Genomic DNA, 22,995 nt, shown 5'->3' on the forward strand with positions numbered 1-22,995 from the left:
TGCTGCCTCCTGGGGCCCTGCTGCCTCAGGCCTCCCTCCTCTTCAAGGTCTTCTTCCAGATCCACTGAGGGGTCTGTCTGAACTTTTCCTGGGGCCCACTGGAACCACAGTCTCTTTTGTTCAACCAGAAAGAACAGTTCACACTGAAAACAGGTCATGGCAGCTGCTACTGAAGAGGGGTCCTGGAGTGAGACCCTGGCTGGAGATGGTCCTCTGGATGGATGAGGCTTTCAAGACATGGCCTGGTATCGATTGTCCCTGTAGCAAGGACACTGTTCCCTTTTCTCACACCCACAGCAATCACTCCAATGCTCCCCGGTGTGCCTTTGAACATATACCCACAGTTACATATGGTTTTGTGTTGTTAAACAAGTAGCCCTTGTCGCCTGGATCGATTTACTCCTAGTTCAGAGAGCCAACCCAGGCTTCCACATGACCCAATCACTGCTTCCCAGTGCGGGCCAACGGTGGCTACCACCTGTGCGAATACAGAATGTTCCCAGGGCCTTGACCAGATATGATCACTCAGTGCCGGGTGGGACACTGGGGGGTGTGCCCACCTGTCTCCTCTCCACACCCCCAAGAGGATGGACCCCATGTTGTTTCCAGTTCCCAACACCAGGGTTACCTGTCAGGCTGGTTTTGTTTGAGGTGCTGGCCTTACTGTGTGCTGCTGTAACAAGTCACAGGGGTTAGAGCAACCACAGACAGCGAGCCATGTGCTTTGTCTTTTTATTATTCTTTATTTATTGGTCCTACCAACGTGACTCTTTACCCAGGCCCTCTGTTCCTATGCGTGCTGGCTTTGTAGACATTCATGTCACATGTCTGTGTCCAGAGAGTCTCAATTAATTTCTCCTTCCTATTCCTTTTCCATGCTCTGCCTCATTTTCTCAGAAATTGAAGGCATCTGCTTATTATTATTTGTTTGTTTGGGTCTGTGTAAAGGTTCCTTGGCAGGAAAACATGCATATGACTTTAAAAATAAAGACCAACATTCTGACACTAAAGTAATGCACAGAAAAAATACAGTACTTAGACATCATTGCAAATAAATACCCCATACAGATGAAGTTATCTCAAATGTAACAATATTTCTTATGAATCAACACTGTAACAGAAGGTAAAAATAGGAGTCCCAACAACGAGGAATAAGAAATGCTCATTCCAGGAAACAGAATTCTTTGACTCTTGCAATTTATATTATTACAATTTGTCCCTTTTTTTGGAGGACGGAGGACAGTTTTCTTCCTCCAATAGTACCAATTTGACCACACCCGTGAACCTCGCTCAGCAAACAAAACAGAATGCAGATCTGGTTTGCTAAGGAGCTTTAATGAGTTCTGTTTCCTGAAATTAACAGTGATTAGTTACACCAAGCAAGAGAAGATATAATGTCTCGTTTTCACATTTGCAAAGAATACTATGGCTAACCCTCGTCCCCCACTCCCGCCGACTACGCCGGCTCTCGAAGCCCTCAGCTCTTTACAAACATGGTGTTCGTACAGCTTGCTTAGCTTGTCCCATAAAGTCCATTTGGTTCCCAAAACACACTCAAGGTTTTGTGTTTGTTTTTGTTTTCTAAGCCCCTGAATTTGTAAGTAAAGAATCACTGACTAACAGAATTCTGCACAATCACTGTTTCCTTTCCCTCGATGAAGATGCCCAGGTGCAGGTGCGAGGTGAGTGCCTACTCCCACCTGCTGGTCCACACCAGCCTTCGGCCTCCCAACTAGCTCTTTGCCGCACATTTTAGAGAATCGACTTCGCTGGGACACCTCCCGAAACTGATGAAGGCACTACTGGCAATGATTACTAACAAAAAGGCGTTGAAATAGAACACCCTAAAAATCGACAACTCTAGAATTTTCTAAGTGTACCACAATTTGGCACAACAACCAGAGTAACAAAACAATTCCAATTTGGAATTTCACTGGTACAGTTGTATAAAATTCTGTTAATCAGTCATGCTTCACAATGTCCTAAAACCCAGACAATTCTGGAATTTGTAGGTAATACTACTCATTCAATAATTTATCTTTTTTTCTTCAAGTGCCTATTATTGTTTTAACCAGAGCAAAGGTCAAGTTTTCTTCTTGTTACATTGAACTATTCCTAAGAATAATAATAATACAATATGAAAAACCCCAGAATCGGAATACCCTGGATTTCTTAATGAACATGGCATTTAAAATCTGTAATTTCAAACATGAGCCATAACGCCGTATAACCTAAAAGGCTGAACCACAGCGTGGATAGTCTGAGCTGAACTCCTTGCTGGGTTGAAGCCTCCTCTCCAGTCTAGAGCTACACACTACGGAGCACACAGCTCTGTCTCGTGCTGACGCCAGATCAACACGCCAGGAGCTAAGACGGACAGTTACAGGACCACGACCACAGACCACGGCATCTGAGACTGTCTACGCGAGGAATCAAGGAAGCAAATATAATATCAAAATATCAAAAGTGCACAGGTTGATCTGATAAAAAAGGAACACGTGTACTAAGGAGGCCCATGGCGGGCATTCCCGCGAGCTCTAGAAAGCCTGCGGGGGCTGTGGAAGCAGGTTCTTCGGCCGAGCAGAGGACTTTCCAAGCAGCAGCTCGCAGCATTCTCAACATTAAAGCTTTTTTACTCCCATTAAAAACTTGGGGAAAGCTATTTTGCAAAGAATTGCAGTGGCATATCCAAAACGTTTCTAAGTGGACTTTTAGGTTGCCCTTCCTTCCTCTGCATGGGCCATGGGAGGGGAGGGGGAAGGGGCTGCGGTGTGACAGGGCCGGGTGGCCACGTCCTCCCCAGCAGCTACTCTACAGCTGAAAACGGGAGAAAACAAGACAGAGTTAGAAACTGGTCACCTGTTGCTTCCTGTTCACTCGACAACTAAAACTGACCGTGCTGGGCATGTGCGAGCCTGTTAGTTGGCAAGAGAGACCTGCATGTGTGTTAGGGGGACCAGTGGCTCCAAGTGCCCGCAAAGCCCATCAGAAGTACAAGAGAAGCTGCGTGCTGGCCTAGTGAGGAGAGGGCAAGGTGGAAGGTGGGTGGGCATGCGGGCAGCCATCCCCAGGAAGGTCGTGCAGGGGACCCAGGGCTTGTTCTACACCCCAGCTGTTCTGCACTGTGTGGTGTCTAGAATCCAGAGACGGAGCCACCTTCGGCACCAAAGAGAAGAGTGAGTGAGTGGTGGGCAGACAGCTCTGTGAGGACAACATGGCCTAGCATCAGGCAATGCTAGTCCCCTTCCCTTAGGAACAAACAGGGAAGCAGCCATCAGGAGCAGACAGCAGCTTCAGGCCCAGCTGCCCCACAGGGATTGGGAGAAAAATACTGAGAGGAGTTCTGCTTCAGAATGTGTGAACTCAGATGCCCAATGCCACAGCTCTGGTGTAGACAGAGCCTCCCAAAATAGGAAAGCTCTGGGTTACCTTTCCTCTGTCACACCCCCAAATTGCACTAAATAAAGAACCATACACCTCCTACCTGCCAGCCAGGAAACCAGCCCTGGGACCATGCAAAGCTCTCCTAGAACAAGGCTGGGCTCTGCTACACCTGTGTCCTGCAGTTCAGCCGAACCCACTGGCAGCTCAGACTTCAGGCTGCAGTTCTCAAAGCCCTGCTGCTTCAGGTCAGAAACTCCCTGTGAGGAAGGCCTGAAAATGGGTAGCCCGGGCTATCCAAATACAAAAGGACAGGCTTCACACCGAGGACCAAGAACTGGCCAGGCACTTGGAACACTTTTCTTATTAAAAAGAGGAAACCCTAGGCCTTGGGCCCTGCCAGTTGTGACCTCACGGGACTACCAGACCAGCATGCAAATCTCAGAAACCAGGGCTGCTGAGCTTTGCTCTCCTGTGCTACCTACGGTCAGCTGTGTCTGAGATGTGAGTCTTGTCTGCAGAATGCAGGAGCTCAGGGCCACTCTTCTCTTGGTTTGGGGATGAAATTCTGTACTTTTGTCCTGAATGTGATTTGCAGTGAGATCCTGCAAAAAAACTACAACATAACTCTTTCCATAAAACTATGCCAACCACAGAGCCATCCTGAGGCTGGATCTGTGGTGCACACCGGAACCTTCTACAACTGCTTTCAGGTGCTGACATTAGACACATGCGAGGAACATGCAAGTTTCAATTCAGGTTCTGCCCCTCTGTGGATGCCAAGGGAGCAGGACTGAGACTCCTTCCCGAGGCCTTTCCCAGCAGTGCGGGGGCCCCAGGAAGACACTGCTTGCTCGTGTCTTCAGTAATGGAGCACAGCTCCATCCCCACCTCTATCCCCTGCTAAGACAACGGCTGGCACCAGGAGCTCCTGAGGGGGCTGAGGAGGAAGAAGCGACACAAAGCTCACAGGAGCGCTCTGGTGACAGATGTGCCCCATGCAGCTGCTCCGCTACAATCTGCCCTCTGTGCATTAGTCACGTTAAGACGGGCCTAGCACCGCTGTCCCGCTGCTGCTGGGTTAGTTGAGGTGAAGCGGACGTTAGCTGCAGCGTGCGGCGCCCCCCGGCCCTAATCACAGTAAATGCTGTGCTTCTCATTGCAGAACACCTGGTTGGAGAGCCCAGTGCCCTCAGCCCTGTCGCTGGCACAGGCGCAGGTGTGACTTACGCTCGGAGAGGCTGGCTTGGCCTTGGGGGCAGCCTTGGAACGGCCCCGTCGGGTCTGCTCGTGGTCCAGCTCCAGCAGCTCCAGCCGCTGGGTCAGTGCCAGCTTCTGCTGGATGGCCATGCGCAACAGGGAGTTAAGTGTCTTCTTCTCATCCTCTGCGGCTGCCAGTTGCCGCTGCATCTCATCCAACTGTGTGATATACTCGTCACATCTGTGGGGACCAAGAGCACAGCTAAAGGGCCAGGCAGGGGAGGGCTGTGCCTATGGGGCCCCTGAGTTGGGGCCAGAGCAGAGGGAAGGGTTAGTTCTGATTTCTTTTAGCAAAGGCCTCATTCACATAGAAATCCTGACTAGGGGCAGAGGGGTGAGCTCAGTTCCCAGGTAGCACAGCCCTATAAAGTTGGTTTAAATTTTGTCTTGCTTTTTTGGGGGCAGGGGAAAGGGCTGGAAGACATTCCTATAAAAAGGAATTTGGCTCTTCTGACTTTAAGGCCACAAGGTGGCCCAGGCACCAAACATCACTGGCTCTCAGAGTTTGGGAGTAAACCCAAGGCAGGAATGGGCTTGTTCCACTGCAAGCACACTATTGATGCTTGGCAAGTCTGTGCTGAACAACTTCCAGAGCCAGGGAGAGGTACATGTGGATCCTGTGCACCACACCATCCTGGTACCTAGGCCTCCACCTCTGTGACACATTGGCCCCACCCAGGTACAGGCTGGGAAGGGAAGACAAACACCTCCTCTACTCTGTTCCTGGTATCCCTCCCTCTCCCATCAGGGCCTAGGGTAAGCGCTGAGACATCAGGCAGGTCAAACCTCAGGGCTACAGGATGGTGGGGGTTGGGGTGAGCCATGCACTGAGCATAGCCCCTCTGTGCCCATCCCACAGCCCTGTCTTGTGGGTGCCTGCCTACTGTGAACCACCCCTTAACAGTACCCTCTCAGGAACATACCCTGCACCATCTTCCTCACAGGTTTAGAACTCTAGGTCCATCTGAAGTCAGGTCTTTAAATAAAACAAGTTTAAAAGGCTAAGGTCTACATGCCATATGCCAAGGAGTCATGGGACCTTTCCCCCAAGAACTTCCCTATACCCCCAGAGGACAAGAAACTTCTAGAGAAACCCTGGAACTCTCCTTGTCTCTGCCTGCGCTGGCAGGGCCTACCCATGCAAGTCTGAGAAACAGAGTAGCTAGACTGGGGCGCAGGAAGCAGTTCCTGGCCTAGCTCCCATCCTGGTGACCTCAGAGTCTCCACTTTCTCATCCACCATAGGAAATGGCTGGGTTGACTAGGTTCTGTTCAGCTGGAAGGTGGAGACAGTTCCCACAGTGCCATCCCAACACCTACCAGCAGGTGGTGCTGTCTGCCTTTGGATGGTAAAAGGCAGGAGCCCTGTTTTGCCCTGTTTTCCAATCTTGGGGTCTAATCTTCCCCAGCCTGGGAGAGATGTAAACACAGAGTGGTACTCGGTCTACCCCAGGATCCCTCACAAAGAGCCTCCAACAGGAGAGAAAAGGAAGCTATTTCTTTCCCAGCCATTCCCAGGCCCCTCCCTAATATGCAGGGTGGGGGAATCTATAAATCATAAATTTGAACTCTTAAGAGCCTTATGGCCAAATTCAGGACTTGTCATCCACTGGACCTGAATCAGCACTTATAACTGTTGGATCCTGTTCACCACAAGCTCAGTCCTCTTGGCCCCTTTGCTTCTGAGTTTCCTTATACTCAAAGCAAAACTAACTGAACCTGCCAGGTTTTCACTAACAGCAAAATTAAGAAATAGCCCCGAGAACTAGGCCACGGGGGCCAAGCCAGGTGGTGACAAGAACAGGAAGGACTGCACACCCTCAATGCACATCAGGACATGGTACCCGCCAGGCATGTTCTACACCTGGGACCCTGCCCACATGACGCTTGAGAAACCGAGGCACAGTCAGCTGGGGACACTTGAAGCTGCATGGTCCTTGTATCTCCTCACCCCTTTTCACGAACTTGAACTGTGAGCCAGGGATGGACTGGGGCCATCCTTCCCAAACCTTGAGTTGTACTGGCCCCTGAAGTGCTGGACACAGGCACTGTCAGGCCAGCAGGGCTGTGGGCCTCAGGCAAGTGGATCAGGGGCTGTGGGTCAGGGTCATGTGGTCACAGGCAGGTAGAGGCTGAAAAAAGGAAGGGCTGTGGGTGCTGCATTACCTGGTGGCAAACATGGCTCGCAGTGAGGAGAAAGTGGCGGCATCTTCCTTGAGGGCCTTGAGCTCATTACGCAGCTTCATCATGGTCTCAGTCACCATGGCCTTCTCGTTCTCATACTTGCTCTTCAGGTTGGCAAGGGCCACTTCAGCCGTCTAAGGGACAGACAGGTGCAGGGCGAGCAGGTGAAGGGTGTGAGGTTGTCCTAGAGATGCTCTAGGGTCACAGTGGGCACCCTGGGTCTAAGGTGTGCTGGCACCCGCAAAGAACACTCTGGGAGACACCTCCCTCCTTGTACCCCTGGGGACAAGCTCTGGCAGCCATGCCTCATTTCAGTTTTTCTCAGTGAGGTCCACTCACTATCCTGGTCAGTACAGGAAGAACTGTGCACTCCCAATCTGCCCTGAGGACCCCACAAAATCCACATGGCTCTCTTCAGGGCATTCAGGCTGTGGTTCCCACATTTTTACTCCCCACTCAGGAACCAGGGTAAGGTGGTCAGCAGCAGTTCTTCCTAGCCAAGCTGCTCTGGTTGAAGGGACCCTCAGGTGTGCCTGCCCATTCCACCCCTAGCTGGGAGCCACTGGCAGGCAGAGGGTAGAGTCTAAACTGACACAGCCGGTCCTATCTTGTGGAAAGGCCTGAGAGGCCCTGCAGCAGGTGGAGGATGGAGACCAGGGTAAGAAATGTCCACCAGGCCAGTGAGCCTGCCTGGCCGTCTCACCTGCTTGTTAGCCTTGAGCACAGTGCGCAGCGTGGTGATCTGCTCCCGCTTGGTGCTGAGAAGTGACTTCAGCTTGAGGATCTCCTCCATGAGTGCCTCCTTGTCCTTGTCCACAGCAGGACCCAGCTCCTGCGAGGCGATGCGCTGCCGGGACAGCTCCGTTGTGCGGTCCACGGCAGCCTGCAGGTGCTTGATCTGGTCGCGGATGATTGCAATCAGGTTGTAGATGTTCATGGGCTCCCGGCGGGGATCACTCAGGGGTGATGGCAGTGAAGAGCTGGGAGAGGGGATGCTGTCCCCAGCTGTACTATCTGCTCGACCCACCTCTGTGGCCAGCAGCCCCTTGGGCAGGAGGATGGGTGAGCGGCGCCCGCGGCCCTCGGGGCTGGTGCGGCCCCCAGGGCTGGTGCGGCCGGCCCCACCCTGGCCCTCACGGTAGTAGTCCAGCATGACTCGGTTGGGCGTCTCATTGTTGCACATGCACACATGGTGGTAGAGATTGGCCAGCTCCTCACTGAAGGTGACCAGCTCATCCTGGGCCACGCTCAGGCTGCCCTGTGTCTCACCAGCCACATCGCTCACCTTCTTCAGCTCCTTCTCCAGCTGGGCCAGCAGTTCGCGATCCTGGCGGCTGGCCTTCTCCAGCAGGGAGACCTTCTCAGTGAGCGCCTGGCCCTCAGCCTCATAGCGGCCTTTCTCCTCTGCGTGTTGTGCCTCCGAGGCCTCGTGTGTGCTGCGCAGTGCCTTCAGCTGCTCGCGGAGCTCCCCAGCCTCAGCCACAGCCACATGGTACTTGCAGGCCAGGATCTCGGGCCCATTGATATCTACTTCATAGTAGTCACCGTCCTCATGGCTGTCCCGGTCCTTCTCATTGTCCAGGGCTGTCTGCCGCTCCTTGCTGGCCTGCAGGCGCCGCAGGGCACTCACGTTCTCCGTGAGGCGGCTCACCTTCTCATGCTGCTCCGACAGGGCTCCCCGTGCTTGCTCCAGCTGCTTCTGCGTGTCCTGCAGCGTTGCCAGCAGGCCCACCTTTTCCCGCTCCATCTGCAAAGGCACAAGCAGCAGGAAAGCTTGTGAGCAGGCTTGGGGACTTCCAGGATGGCCCAGCAACACATCCTAGTCTAGCCAGGGCAGAACATGGGTTCTGTGGGTTCCCTGACCATGACTTCAACAACATGCAGGATGTAGAGTGGACAGAATTCACAGTAGACCCTCAGAATGCTCCCATCCCTAGTAGTGGTGGTCACCCATGAGGGCTCTCTCCAACCCTGCCGAAGGGGAGCTGGGCTCAGAATGCAGAGCAGCAGATTGGCAGGGCAGGTTGATAGGGACCCTCACTGCCCCAGTTCTCTGCTCTGAAGGAGCGGGGCTCTGCCAATGCTCCTTCCCCACACCAGGGAAAGCACTTGATTATTTGCTGCATCAAAGCAATCTCCTAAGAGATGAGCCCCCGGGCTGGAAAGATAGCTCAGTTGGTAGAGTGCTTGCCTTGCAAGCACAAGGCCCTGGGTTCGATCCCTGGTACCACCGAAAAAAAAAAAAAAAAAAAGAGATGAGCCCCACATGGTCCTGCTGTCACTCTGGCTGTGGCCTTGTGGAGTAAGGGGGCATCTAGTACCAGTCAGCATCATGTCACTTCACCTGGATGCTATGCAGGTACTGAGGAACAATAAGGGCAAAAGGTGTCAAATCTCACCCAGTGATCAGGAACCCCCTTCACTGGGACTCCACTCTGCACTACTAGAGTTTCAATTATGCTATGACAAGATTTAAAATCAATGGGCATAAATTAACACTGGTGAAGTGCCAGGAAAGCCCTGTTCCGGTGGTGCATGCGATCTGCCAGCACTGCAGAGGGGGAGCAGGAGTCGCGGTGGGAACCTGCCTGCTCACCTGCACCAGCTGCTGCTTCAGCTTCTGGATCTCCGAGATGTGGAGCTCGCTGAGCAGGTCAGAGACAAGGCTGGGGGAGGGTGGTGCCAGCCCATCCTTCCTGGGTGTGGATGTCTTGTTGTCCAGCGACGGCTTGGCCAGGCCACCGTGCTCAAAGCCGTTGACTAGGGCCTCAGCGTCATTGTTGGGCTCAGCAGCAGTGTCATCACTGAACTTGAGGCCATCCAGGGAGACCTGCAGGTGGCTGGTGTAGAAGGAGTCGTTGATGCTCATGTAGTGAGATAGCTCCTTGCGCAGGCTGTTCTTCTGCTCCCGCTCTGTCTTCAGCGTCTCTAGCGCCTCCTCCAGCTGCCGTTCAGAAATCTCCTTGAGTCGAATGGCGTCTTCCAGCTGGCTGTTGAGGTACTCGGTCTCCTCCTCCAGGCGCTTGATCTCATGCTTGAGGCCCTCAAACTCCACCTGGGAAAGAGCATTAATACTCCCACATCAAGATGACATAGAGATTCTGTTAGGTCTGACAAATTAGTAGAATGTACCACAAAATGTGAGGTGATCCTCATGGTGAAGCGCCACCCTGCAGAGGAGGTAAAGGCCAAAGACATTTCCTCCATCACAGGATGTAGATGCCAAGAGCATTCCAGGGCATGAGATGCAAATGCACAGAAACATGCAGCCCACCACTAGGACCAGTGTGCCCATGAAGGTGAGCAACACCAATGCCCAACCCGGGCAACCTGCCATGCTGTGGCCCTGAGATCACACATCTATGCTGCCATATTTCTGAGGTTTCTTAAAAATATCACTAGGTGTGGGTTGATTAAAATTCTACAAAATTACTTAGTTAACATGAATAGCCAACCAAGAATCTTAAGGCACATAAAATACATACTTCTATGGTGCTATGACTATTATTTCACAATAAAGGAACTAAAGTTCCCCTGAAGGAGAATGTCTCAGCACCAAACCCTCAGAACTACAGACCTCAAGGAACTGGAAGGTGGGAAAGCAAAATCAGCCTCATTGATTTGAAAATGTATTTGCAGATGGACAAAAAAAGAGGTCAGAAACAGATGCTTGATTTGAGGAGTCAGGGCTTTTAGGCAATTTTTAAAAACATGTCTTATTCTATAACATCTCTGCAAAAACAAACAAGCCCCCACCCCCCCCCAAAAAAAAACAAAAATCAAACCCAATAAAATGAAGCACTGAATGAATCCATGGGTTTTGGACAGGACACCTGGCCCCACATCCTAGGTGTGCTCGCAAGAGGTGGAGATCTGAATCTTGGTGCCAAAAACTGGAGGTGAGGAAAGCTGGGGTGACTCCATCAAAGGCAGGGTCTCCCCAAGTCTCTACTTCTCTCCTTGTATGCTATGGGCTGATTTCTACAGACGGTAATACCAAGGACCAAAGGACACCTACATGCAGACAGCTGCTATTACCACACAAAGGCATGAGCTGTCACTGCAGGGCTAGGCTGAGCTGTCCGTGCAGTTCCTGGGGAGCATGACCTGCCCCCACTTGCTTCTGTAAACACACAGGCTTCCTCAGCAGGATACAAACACTGGGCTCACTGACGGGAACGCTTTCTGCTCTGAGAGGCTCTAGATGGCAGAGGAGTTCTGAGGACAGCAGTCCCTGGCATGCACTGTGTGGCAAGGGTCAGAATTTCCTGAGCAAAAGTTCCCTCCAGGGCTGCAGCTCTTGGAGGGGAGAGCACATTCAAGCCTTGAGTGGTCCCCAGAGTCTGGGCACCTTGTCTCATCATAGACGGGGCTTTCCTCAGCTCTGCTGCGGGTGGAAGCATGGCAACAATTCAGGCATCGGGTCAGCACCTGAGAGAGGACAGAGCCGAGAGGGCTTCTGCTGCCACCACTCTATCACTTCTTCGGTCTCTCCCCACACCTCAGCCTGGCCAATGGTCAGTATACACTGCAGCCACAGGCTTTGTTTTGTGGTCTCAGAGAGTCTAGGCCCCCTTGGCTGCATCCCCTGCCTCAGGTGTGTGTAATGAGAAAGGGAGACAGAAGAAAGGGGCGGTGAGAGGGCTGACACCCAGCAGACACGTGTGCCCAACACATCCACAGACTCGCCTGATTCTGTCTGAGCACAGACACTTGCTTCTGCAGGCTGATGTTCTCTTCCTCCAGCTCGGAGTAGTCCTGTAGCAGGCGGGCCTCCCGGAACTTGTATTCCTTGATGTCATCTCGCAGGCGGCTGCGCTGGATCTCCACATTCTGGTTGATCTGCCAGGGTAGTAAAAATGTGGGTATGAGTGATCTCTGCAGCCAGCCAGCGCCCCCATTCTGTCCCTCTAAGTGGCACAAAGGGGCTCAGAGTAGCCAGACACACTATGGAATACCACACAACCAGGACTCAGGATCCAGTCCCTTGGGCACCAGTGTGACCACCTAGAGAGAAGCAGTATGGTATGTAGGGAAGAGCACAAGGTCCTGAGTCAGGTCCCCTCAGCCCTTTTCAGCTGTGGAACCCCTGGCAAGTGACTCAGCCTGCTCTGAGTCTCAGTTTTCCCTCTGTAAGATGGGGTTACCCTGTTGGTAGGCTGATTAATGGGGTGACATTAATGGCAAAAGTCTGCTCAAACACTAAACTAGAGAAAGGAACACACATCCACACAGAATCCTGTACATAAATGTTCCCAGTCAAAAGGTGGAAGTAATCCAAACATCCATCAACGGGTGAATGAGTAAACAAAATGTGGTCTATCCATATAATGGAATGGTATTCAGCCAAAGTAAGGACTGACGTCTTGACACTTGCTACAACATGAATGAACCCTGAAGACATTCTGCGGAGTGAAAGAAGCCAGTCACGAGAGGTCACGCATTCTATGTGAAATGTCCAGAATAGGCAAATCCATAGAGACAGAGAGTGGATTAGTGGGTGCCAGGGGCTAGAGGGGGGATGGGACTGACTGTGAATGGGGTTTGTTTTTGGGGTAATAAAATTTTCTGAAGTTGACTTTAAGGGCTGGGGGTGTAGCTTAGTGGTATAGGGCTTCCCTAGCATGTCCAAGGCTCTAGGTTCAATCCCCAGTACCACACAAAAATAAAGAAATAAACAACTATGGAATGGTGCACATCTATAAATATTTACCAAAGCTCCTGAAATACACACTTGAAGTGGATAAATTGCATGGGATGTGAATTATCTCAACAAAGCTATTAAAAACTTGTTCTGGCCTCCAAGTCACTTGCAAGGAGTCAGAAAGGGAGAGGCTATGGCAGAGCCAGGGTAAACATGACACAATCCAGACTGCGGGAAGTCTTAATTTGCTGATGCCCGTGCCACGTGCCTAGGACCATACACCTTGGTTTCAGCCCTGGAGACATCTGGGGCCAGGCTGGTGTTTGCAATGGGGGTTATCCTGTACATGGTAGGATGCTCAGCAGCTCCCTGACCCCTGCCCACCACATGCAGCCCCTCCTGCCTTGTATCATCTGAAGATGATTCAAAACACTGCCAGTGTTCCCTGGGTGCAAAAGCAGCCCCTAGACAAGCCCCCATCCCCTCCCTGTCCTCTGTTCCTACGGCCCAGGTGGCCTCTCCACGCTAACAATGCCCCGAAGTCCTGTTCCCATTCTTGACCCATAGTTCTGTCCTCACTAGCACTGTCCCCTCATAGTTTATGTGGGATTTGCTCCTGGTCACTTCATCATGCATTCATCTGAAAGGCTCATGCCTTACTGACAAGACTTCAAGATGCCATGCAGGTACACACAAAACAGCAGTGCTGGGTCAATAAAATGACATGGGACCATGCATAAGAAAAGAAACAAGGAAAGCCACAGAAGGGGGAGAGGCAGAATATAAGACCCACTGACAAACACTTACCGAAACAAAGATCGTATTTACAATTTATGGCAAAGAGACACAGCCCTCTCATGAGGTAACCCAAGGCGGCCACAGAGTCAACACCAGAAAAAAGGGATACCACACAGAGAGGAAGAGAAGACCACAGCCTCACAAAACCTCATGTGAGGAGATGGCAAGGGAGGCACGTCCTGGGCTACAGGGAGAGAAAACAGCCCCAGCACAGCCGCAGGAAGGACCGCAGGCCCCTCTCGACAGCCTGCAGGTGCCATGCACCAAGGCACCCAGGCTCTTCATACTCCATGGGGGCTCAGGCACCTCTGCCAAAAACACTCCCTGATCCTGCCCTTTCTTTGCTGAAGCACGTGGCACGCAGCAGTGTGTAGACAGGTGCTGCGTGACTCTAGGTGGACACCAGCTGGCTGCTCAGGAGGAATGGAAGCTGAGGGAAAAGTCTGGGCATCAAAACTGGCAGACCTAGGAGGTCCTCCAGGCAATGAGAAGTGCTGGAGGTGTTTTCAGAGGAGAGGAGAAAGATGGCGACCTGCCCAACTGAAGACGGTAGCAGAGGCCAGTCTGGAAGCCTGGTACCACTAGGGACCCCCAGAGACAGGGAGCACGGCACTACTGTGGCATCTTCGCAAGTCCTTAGCACCCTCCACCAGCCTGGCCATGGCACAAAACGCTAGAAGTTCTGTCCTTGTACCATCACCAGGCCAGGAATCCAGGGTGTCCGCCATGACAGAGCCTCCTGCTGGTAAAGAGTGTCTGGGCCCATGCAGGCCTGTGGGTAGGTGGCCCCGTGGTAAGACATAAGAACAGAGAGGCACGTGCAAGTCACACACTGGCCTGGCAATACCAACACGGCAGGTGAGGGTACCCAACACCTGCATTTTCTTTCTGTGGCAACCATGCTTCCACTCCTGACACACCAGCATGGGCAGCAAGATCTAGCTGGCCTGGCACCGCCACCCAGCACACACCCAACTGCAGAGAGCTCAAGCAGGCTGCGACTGGCTACAGAGGCTTAGCTTCCCCTCAGGTAAGCAGCTTCTGCTGGGTGAGCCTGTCTGATGTCGGCACAACAGAGATGCTATAGAGGACAAGCTCTGTTCTGTGAAGAGCTGCCTGATCGGGGCAGGGGGCGCGGGCACAGACCCAACCAGCAGGGTTCTATTCCAGCTACCCCTTCCTTGGGAGCTCCCAGCAAGAAGGGACCAGTGTGCAGGGGTGTTGGCTACCCTCCCTGCTGGACCCTCAGAGACCCCAACCCCATCCACCCAGGACACTGTCTCTGCCCTGATGGCATAAGACAGCCCCTGCACCCTGCTGGGCCTTAGTGTGAGTACAGGGCCCTGCTCTGCCTGCCTGCCTGCCTGCCTGCCTGAAGTTCTCTGACCTCTTGTTTTCCACCTGGGAAACGAGGCCATGTCCCTCTCAATTCTGTCCAGACTATTCCTAAGATGCTCACCCACCTACCAGGGGCCCATAACCTCCCATGACCCCCCAGAAAGCAGACCACCTCAGGTGTCCCACACAGCATCGACACCAGGGGACAGATCCCCAGAGCCATTCCACCAGCCTCAGTATCCTCTTGTGTGACATGACACTGAAAGGGTCACCAGGATGACCAGGTCTGAAGGGTCAGAACCATCTGACACAGGTTTAAGTACGTTTGGTACCATAAAGTTTCATGTGTTCTCACAGGGTGCTGAAGGGGGACAGACACCTAACCAGTAGTCACTGGAGAGGAAAATCAGAGGACTTGTTGGGGGCATGGGCAGTGGGTCAAAGGGCATGCTGAGGGCCAGCAAGACCAGCAGGTGGAAGACACAAGTGCCCTCTCCAACCCATGAAGGTACGAGTCTTAGGCAGCAAGAGAGGACAGACATGCCAGTGGCCACAGAGGAGTTCAGTGTGGCTCAGATCAGGATGCAAAGGCAGCAGAGAGACAGGAGCTAAAGAATGGCTAGAAAAGGTGTCAAGTGAAGGGGGGTGGCTTCTCATTCAGGTACGTGGGAGGCCAAGACCCAAGGATAGGTGCTATAGGCACAAGGACCAAACACAGAGGTGGGCTCTCAAGTAAGAAAGAGGACAGGGGTACCCAGGAAGACTCAGGATTTCCTCCTGAACCGCAAACAGGAACAGCAGGAATCTCCCCACCGGCTCCCTATCTTTAACTCACTGAACTCATTTCCAGCCCAGCAGGGGTCACCCAGCCCTCTCAGCTGCCAAGGAAAGAGGTGGAATGTGCAGGACTGGAGAGAGCCCCTGCCCACCCCTGCACTGGCTTTTCAGGACAAGAGGAGCCAGACAAAGGGATGGCCACAGGGGCAGACAGGGATCAGTGATGTCCTCTCCTCCCACTCTCACTAGAGCAATACTTACGGGGGAAATGAGGTCACCACAGTGGCTCTAGAATCTGAGGGCTGTGCCCCAGGTCCAGATCCTCCCCAGGCCCCCAGAGCTCACTGGCCCAAGTTCCTGGATGCTGGGCCAACAGCTGCCTACAGGGCCCTGGTCACTGCACACCCTGGTATCCCATGCTCTCCTGATTCTCAGTCTTGGTCTTATAGCTAGGGCAGGCCCAGGGTGGGCTCTCTTGGCTAAAACAGGTGTCCCCTACAAGGGGCTTTAGAAACTATGGGAAACTGAGGCTAAAGCTGGCCTTGAGACTCAGTGAGGGGTACAGCTTTCATCAGCCTCTCTCTTCATGGGGACCTAGAGGCTAAAAGCTAAGGCCACAACCAGTATTGCAGCTCATGCAGAAACTTCTGGGTCGGCCTGCTGTTCCTGGTGGCAGAGCCACCTTGCCTTGGTGACAGGGACTCACCCTTCCTCGGAGGCACTGCCCCTCACCACTGCCAGGTCTCTCCCAGGCTCTCAGTTCCATCTTTATCCTTAGGGCCACCAGACCAGAAGTTGGACCTCAGCCTGCAGGACTTGATACCCTTGATACCCTCCTCCTCTGGTGCAGGCCCACCTGCCAGGTGTGGTCAAAGTCCTGAAGAAAAAAATCTTCCCCAGGCAAGAAAGTGTTCACTGATGGAGCATACTGTGGGCACCAGGCCTGGGCCCCACAAAAGGCCAATCACCTCTCTGTTCTGGGCCTCCTCAGGGTACCTGCTTCACCAGCAAGGTGGGGGCAACCCAGACACTTAAGTGCTCATGCGTTCAACTCTGAGCTGTGGAGAACAGGACCACAGGAACAAGGTGGAACCTGGATGAAGTCACAAAAGCCAGTACAGCCCCAAGGCACAGGGTAGAGGCACATCTGCCATGCAGTGCCACTATCACAAGTGACGGACACTACTCCCCCAACCAGCAAACCTCCTTCAGCTCCTGGGCCACTGATGTGAGGCGCTCATTCTCTGACTGCGTGTTGGTGAGGACATTGCGCAGCTGCTTCAGCTCGGTCTGCAGCTCCAGGACCTTCCGCACATAGTATTGCTCCTTGGAGGCCGACTCCTGAATCAGGCTCTCTTCCCGGCTCTCACCATCTGCAGCCACCTTCTTGTGGTTTGTGTGCGCCTGTCCAAATGCCTGTATCAGGAGACAAGACACTTATGACACTGCTGTCCCAGGACCCTGTCAGAGCAAAGGAGATGGTCTCACTGCAGGAGAGCAGGGTAGGGTGAGGGGCTCAGTCTGGGAGGTGCCGTGCAGAACACATGCATAAACACGGGACTGAGCTGCATATGAAATGAGCCCGCCTCACCATAATAAAATCTAGTGTGTATGGGAACAGGATGCTGAGGACAGGACCTCATGGACAAGTGTGGCAGGATCTCCCTCTGAGTAGGACAAAGTGCCAGGTCTCATTCTTGGGGCTGACTCAGAAGATCCTGAGAACCATCAGGAATCTTCAGACATCACAGGCCTGTCTGATCCAATGGGGAACAACCCCAGAGCTATCCACAGAGCCCCGACTCCCTTCCCACTCCCAATGGGAAAACAAAGGTCAGGGAGGTGCACTGCCACCACACGCAAGAGGTGGGGAGTCTTCCATTCAGCTGCTTGATGCTGACGCATCCCTTCACTTGTTCTGGGAGAAACCTGAGCTGGGCAGTCAGAGTCCCAGAACCCAAGGACGGCAATGGGGTAAAAACCAGACCGAGAGCCCAGCACAGTGTGTGCAGACCCAGAGGTGAAGAGTACAAGTATACCCCAGACAGAGGGGCTCTGGGGCTCAGGGAGAAGACCCTACAAGTAAGAATGACCAACAATGGGTGCTAGCCTAACCTGGGACACTTAGATCTGCCCATGCCCTGAGGTCAGCAGCTGTGCTGTGCCCACACCCATCCTAAGGACCCTGGCCGCCCTGGTTTCCCATTATGTGCCCCTAGGAGGGCCCAGGCTTTCAGCAGATGTCCTCCCTGCTCTTCCTCTCTTTACAAGACACCAGGCTCACAGCAGGAAACAAAATCAAGAGAAGGGCTACTACAGTGGAGTAAGAATGTGGATGACTTTTTTTGGTCTTAAAAAGAACATTTTTTTCATTTACTACTTAACATTAAGTATAGGAATTCAGTCCAAGAAAACAACTGGGAAAATGTGCAAAGCCATGTTGTACAAGGATGCTGCTGAACTGGGTGATATCTAACATCAGCTCATCGAAATATAGACAGCAACCCACTTCCCTCCGCACAAGGGACCAGCGAAAAGGTCTGGTCTGAGCATCAGGTTCTGCAGCGCCCAGCACAGAGCCAAGGAGAGAGGGAAGACAGGCCCAGCTCAGGGCACCACAAGGACAGAGGACCCTGTCTGCAAGAGCACACATGGGAGCAGAGCCATGTGCTGTGTCCCACGTTGCAGGGAAGCACTGGAATGGGCCAGGAGAACGACCAGGGATGGCACCAGGTCTGCCTGTGGGGGCCTGGGGCTCACACTGTGACACTGCAGCAGATCTGTGGACATTCACATCATCCATCCTCTCTCAAGTGGGCAGAGTCTTGCTCACCTGCTCCCAGTCCAGCAAATGCTTTGTGCTTCAACCCAAAGCAGCTCGTCCTTATAATTTCTGTTCTGTTCTCCTTCATCCTGGTCCCAGAGAAGGCCCAAATGACAAACTGCTACATTTGCATAGCACTAGACCCAAGCTGGCTGCCATATGCAGGACACATGAAGGGAAGCTGGACATGGAACCGGCCCCAACCTGGGGCTCTGGCCTGAGAGACAGTATCCGCCCTAAGTCCCTCATTAGGTGAGGGTTAGCTGTAGGCTGCAGGCCAGCAGGGTCTGACTTGCATGGACTAGAGTGCAGCACCTGCACTGCTCAGGACACATCCACAAACTTGAAACTGGAGATGCGGACATCTCAGAGGTTTTCTTGAGGTGCAGTGGATAAACACTGTGACACACCATTCAAGTCCAGACTTGCTGACCTGGACCTGGAATCTCCTCTTCCACCCAAGCTCCCAGCCTGGAGCCTTCGGGTACCCCAGGAGGCTTTTCATACACGATGTATTGGAGCCTTCTACCTCTATACCTCTAGTCCAGAGAAGATGGCCACAGGGAATAAAACTACTTCCTGTGCGAAAAACTTAAAAAAACTGGAAAGTGAAGGGAATAATATGAATGAATAGTAAGTAGTGGTTTTACTAGGCCACTGGCACCAGGTAACGAGTGAGATAGGATGAGAAGAGCTACACAACAGTCCTCATCCTACAGGAGAAAATTCCGGGTCACAGTACAGAAAAGTTGCCTGGGGGTGGGAGGAGGAGTGGTGGCAGACCCTGTGGAGTGGGAGGAGCTGCAGGAGCTGGAAGACAGCAAGCAGGGCAGAGAAGGCAGGCAGATCTGAGGACAGATGGATGGTTGGTGCAGGCTGAGGAAGCCAGGCGAAAGGACACCAGGGGCCAGAGGGAACAATCCCCACCACTCACAAAGTCTGAAAACAGAGCCGACTCCCACCAGCCAGAGTGAGCCCTCCAAGAACTGGCAAAAATCAATCAGAATTAAATGCTGCTCTGGTATGGCACAGCAAAGTTAAGATAAACCCTGGGCCAGGCTCACACACCTGTAATCCCAGTAACTCAGGAGGCTGAGGCAGGAGGGTCACCACTTTCAAGGCCAGCCTGGGCAACTTATCAAGACTCTGTCATAAAATAGAAAATAAAAAGGGCTAGGGATGCAGCTCAGTGGTAGAGAGCCCCTGGGTTCAAGTCCCAGTAATGCAAATAATAATATTAACAACAACAATAATAAATAATAAAGACAAACCCTGAAAGAATCAATGTTTCCAAGTTACTACATCATAGAACAACACTGAAGAACACTCATGGAAAAAAAAGCATTCATCGCCAATGGGTGAGATCCACAGCAAACCAAGCTCAGGAGGAAACGCCAATGAACTGCATTCAGCCTTGATGTGGCCATGGAAGGAGCAGATGGGCCGAGTGGTAAGGTACCAGAACAAAACCTCCCAAGTCAAGAGCAACGGGGAGACTGGGCATGCTAAGCAGGACAAAAGATTCAAATGAACCAGACAGACCTTCTGGAAGTAGAAAGTAGTGATTCAAAGCTGACACACTGTGCAGAAGATTAACTCTGAACCTAGCAAACTGCCCAAATGAAACCCAACAAAACTGAGCACCAGTCAAGTGTGGGACAACTTCAAGGGGCCCAATGCATGGGTAACTAGAGATCCACAGGAGAAGAAAAGGGGACAATAGAGAAAATACTAGAAGACAAATATGACAAAAAAAAAAGCTAAAAATTTTCCAAAATTTGGTGAAAATTATAAACCCATAAATACCAGCAGCTTGTCAACCCCAAGCACAACATGAAGACAATTACACCAAGGCAAGACATAAAATCGTTTAAAGCCAGGGCAACAAAAATACTAAAGTCAGACGGAGAACACGTACATGACTTACAGAGGAACGAAGACAAGGACAATGGCGGTTCTACGACAAGCCAGCAGACAAAAGGCAACATCTGAAAAAAGCACAGCAACTACTGACCAGAATGTTACACCCAGGAAAATCCTTCACAAATGAAGATGAGAGAAAGATTTCAGACGCACAAAGGCCAAAATAATTTACCAACAGCAGACCTGCATTACAAGGCATGTTAATAAAATTCCTTACATGGAAGAAAAATGGTGCCAGAGGGAACTCTAAATCTTTAAGGAAGAATGGAAAGCACCAGCAATGGCTAACTATGTGGGTAAGTGTAAAAGATTTGTTCTCATTATTTAAGTCTCTAAAAGAAAATTAACTTTGGATTCAATGCAATACCTATCAAAATTCCAAAGCCATTTTTTGAAGAAATGGAAAAGCTAAATTTAAAACTCACGTGAAATTGCAAAGGTCCTAGAATAGCTAAAAGAACGCTGAAAAAGTAAAAAGGAGGGAGGGCTCATAATTTCTAATATTATATCATAATATGAAGCTATGGGGATTAAAACAGTGCGGTAATAGAATTGCAACAGACACAGAGACAAGTAGAACAGAAGAATAACATCCAAAAAGTATAAGTATATGGTCAGTTGATTTTTGACAAGAGTACAAAAATAATTCAATGGTAAATGAGAATAGTTTTTTTTAACAAATGATGCTGGGACAAGTGAAAATCTATATTAAAAGATTTCTATAAAATCCCCAAATACTTAGCAATTAAATAACACTTCTAAGTAACCCACCTGTCAAATGAAAATATTTTTAACTGAATAAAATGAAATGTACATGAGAATTTAGGCATGTCAATAAGCAAGTACTTAGAATATTTATAACACTAAATGCCTACTTTAGAAAAAAAAACTAGTCCAATCAAGGATTTCAGTTTCCACCTTTAAAAAACTAGTCCGAGGGGCTGGGTTGTAGCTCCATGGTAGAGCATTTGCCTAGCACGAGTGAGGCACTGGGTTTGATTCTCAGCACCACATATAAAAATAAATAAAAATAAAGATCCATCAATAATTTAAAAAATAAAAATAAAAAACTGGACCAGGTACCACAGGCCCAGGCTAGCATCTGATGAGTTTTGTGAGGAAAGGTCAGCTGGCCCCAGTCAGAATTGTCCTCTGCAGCTGGTGCTCATGTATATTCACTTGTTTTCCCTCAGTTGTTCAACAAATATATGGTAGCATCAATGGTACACTAGGACACAATCTTGCCTAAACCCAAGACCCCTCCTAATCTAGTGTGGGAATTCAACTGGTACAACCACTTAGGAAATCAGTACCTACTAAAGCTAAAGTGCTGTTCTGAGGTCCAGCACTACCACTCCTAGGCCTATACTAGGGAGGATCCCTGCATGGGTACAAGAAAAAGGACATTTATAGGAACATTATTTACAAAAGCCCATACCAGTAAATTTCCAAGTACTGTAAACAGAAGAAGGATCAATAAATTGTGACGTATCAACACAACAGAACACTACGTGGAAATGAAAAGTGGATATTGTTATACAGACAACAGAGATGTATTTCCTATGAAACTAAGTGAAAGATGCCAGAAAACCGAGTATAAACTGTATGTACTTTACACACAGTTCTACATCAAGTGTCTATCTAAAGTTCTAATAAGTAAAGCTTCCGTAGACTGTTGGAAGTGACCCTTGGGATAGGAAGGGTCAGTACCTGGAGGGCAGCTGGGGAGAGGTGAGGTCTTGATCTTGATCTTGGTCTTGGGGCTTGTTACTGGGTGCATTCACCTTGTGAAACACACACTTCTCGGGGCACTGAACAGTTTGATCCTTCATAGGAGCAGCACTGTTTTCTTGCTTGGTGGCTGCAGTTCTTCACTGGGCCACAGTTTAGCACACTCCAAGGTTTTGGTGTTAGGTAAAAGAAAATGGCCTGAACCAATCACCAATCAGACTGCCTCTAAGCCCACTGGTGGGAAACCTGCCCCCTACCAAAGAACTGGACATCAAAGCTGCCAGGAAAATCATTCCCTCTAACTCTTATGTGAAGAAATCTCACCACTACAGGCCCAGGACCATGACACTTCAAGAGTTTCTCAGTCGGCAGGAATAGCCAGAGCTTCTCATTCAGAAGTTGCCTTTCCAGAGACAGATGAAGAGATTCACCCAAGATTTCAGACTGCAGCCACAGGTATGCTTCAGGAGGCTAGTGAAGTGTACCTGGCAGGTTTATCTGAAGATACCAGTCTGTGTGCCACCCACACTGAGAGCCACTGCCATGCCCAAAGACATCCAGTTGGTTCACTGAAGATGGGGAAAGAGCTTAAGTGAAGGCAGTTTTTATGAAGTTTTATAGTAAATTCTATAAAATACTTTGGTATTTATTTATTTATTTTTTTGGTAAGAAATTGCTTGTAATATATTGAATTGTATTTAAGTCATTCCATCTTTACTCAGGATGAATGCTAAAAGTGATTGTTCACAGACCTCAGGAGTGACAAGTTGCTAATATGCAGAAAGGATTGATGCTGTTTCCTGCTTCTCAGGATGCATGTTTCCATATGTTAATGAGTTGTTGGATAGTTATTAAGGTACTAGAATTGATAAACAAGTGTACAGGATCCTTTTGCAATGAACCTTATTAGGACTTGATCCAAGTGTTTAACAATTGGGGCTGTTAAGTCTGACCACACATCACTGTGATACAATGTGGGTTTTTTCAAGGGTGAAGATACAAGTCTTAGCCATAGTGTAACTTATAGTTTCAAAAAAAAAAAAAAAAAAAAAAAAAAAAGACACCTGGCTGCCATAGAATATACTTATGTACATTTTAATAGCTACTTTATGTGTTATAGTGTGAACATTTTTTAA

At 50.6% G+C, this 22,995-nt stretch overlaps 1 protein-coding gene across 2 annotated transcripts in view; it reads right to left on the reverse strand.

The window, feature by feature from the left end:
- Nucleotides 1–716: 716 nt before the first annotated feature.
- Bicd2 (BICD cargo adaptor 2) overlaps nucleotides 717–22,995 on the reverse strand; it is a 46,369-nt gene continuing 24,090 nt past the window's right edge. The window contains exons 2-8 of one of the 2 annotated variants that reach the window (XM_047526100.1): nucleotides 16,585–16,797; nucleotides 11,514–11,666; nucleotides 9,421–9,879; nucleotides 7,528–8,571; nucleotides 6,807–6,958; nucleotides 4,612–4,822; nucleotides 717–2,817 (exon numbers count right to left, since the gene is read on the reverse strand). In XM_047526100.1, the coding sequence (XP_047382056.1) occupies nucleotides 2,812–2,817; nucleotides 4,612–4,822; nucleotides 6,807–6,958; nucleotides 7,528–8,571; nucleotides 9,421–9,879; nucleotides 11,514–11,666; nucleotides 16,585–16,797 (2,238 nt within the window). In that variant the 3' untranslated portion in view covers nucleotides 717–2,811. The other variant, XM_047526099.1, reaches the window with a different exon arrangement.

Source organism: Sciurus carolinensis, chromosome 15 (genome assembly GCF_902686445.1).
Source record: "Sciurus carolinensis chromosome 15, mSciCar1.2, whole genome shotgun sequence".
NCBI classification, from domain to species: Eukaryota; Metazoa; Chordata; class Mammalia; order Rodentia; family Sciuridae; genus Sciurus; species Sciurus carolinensis.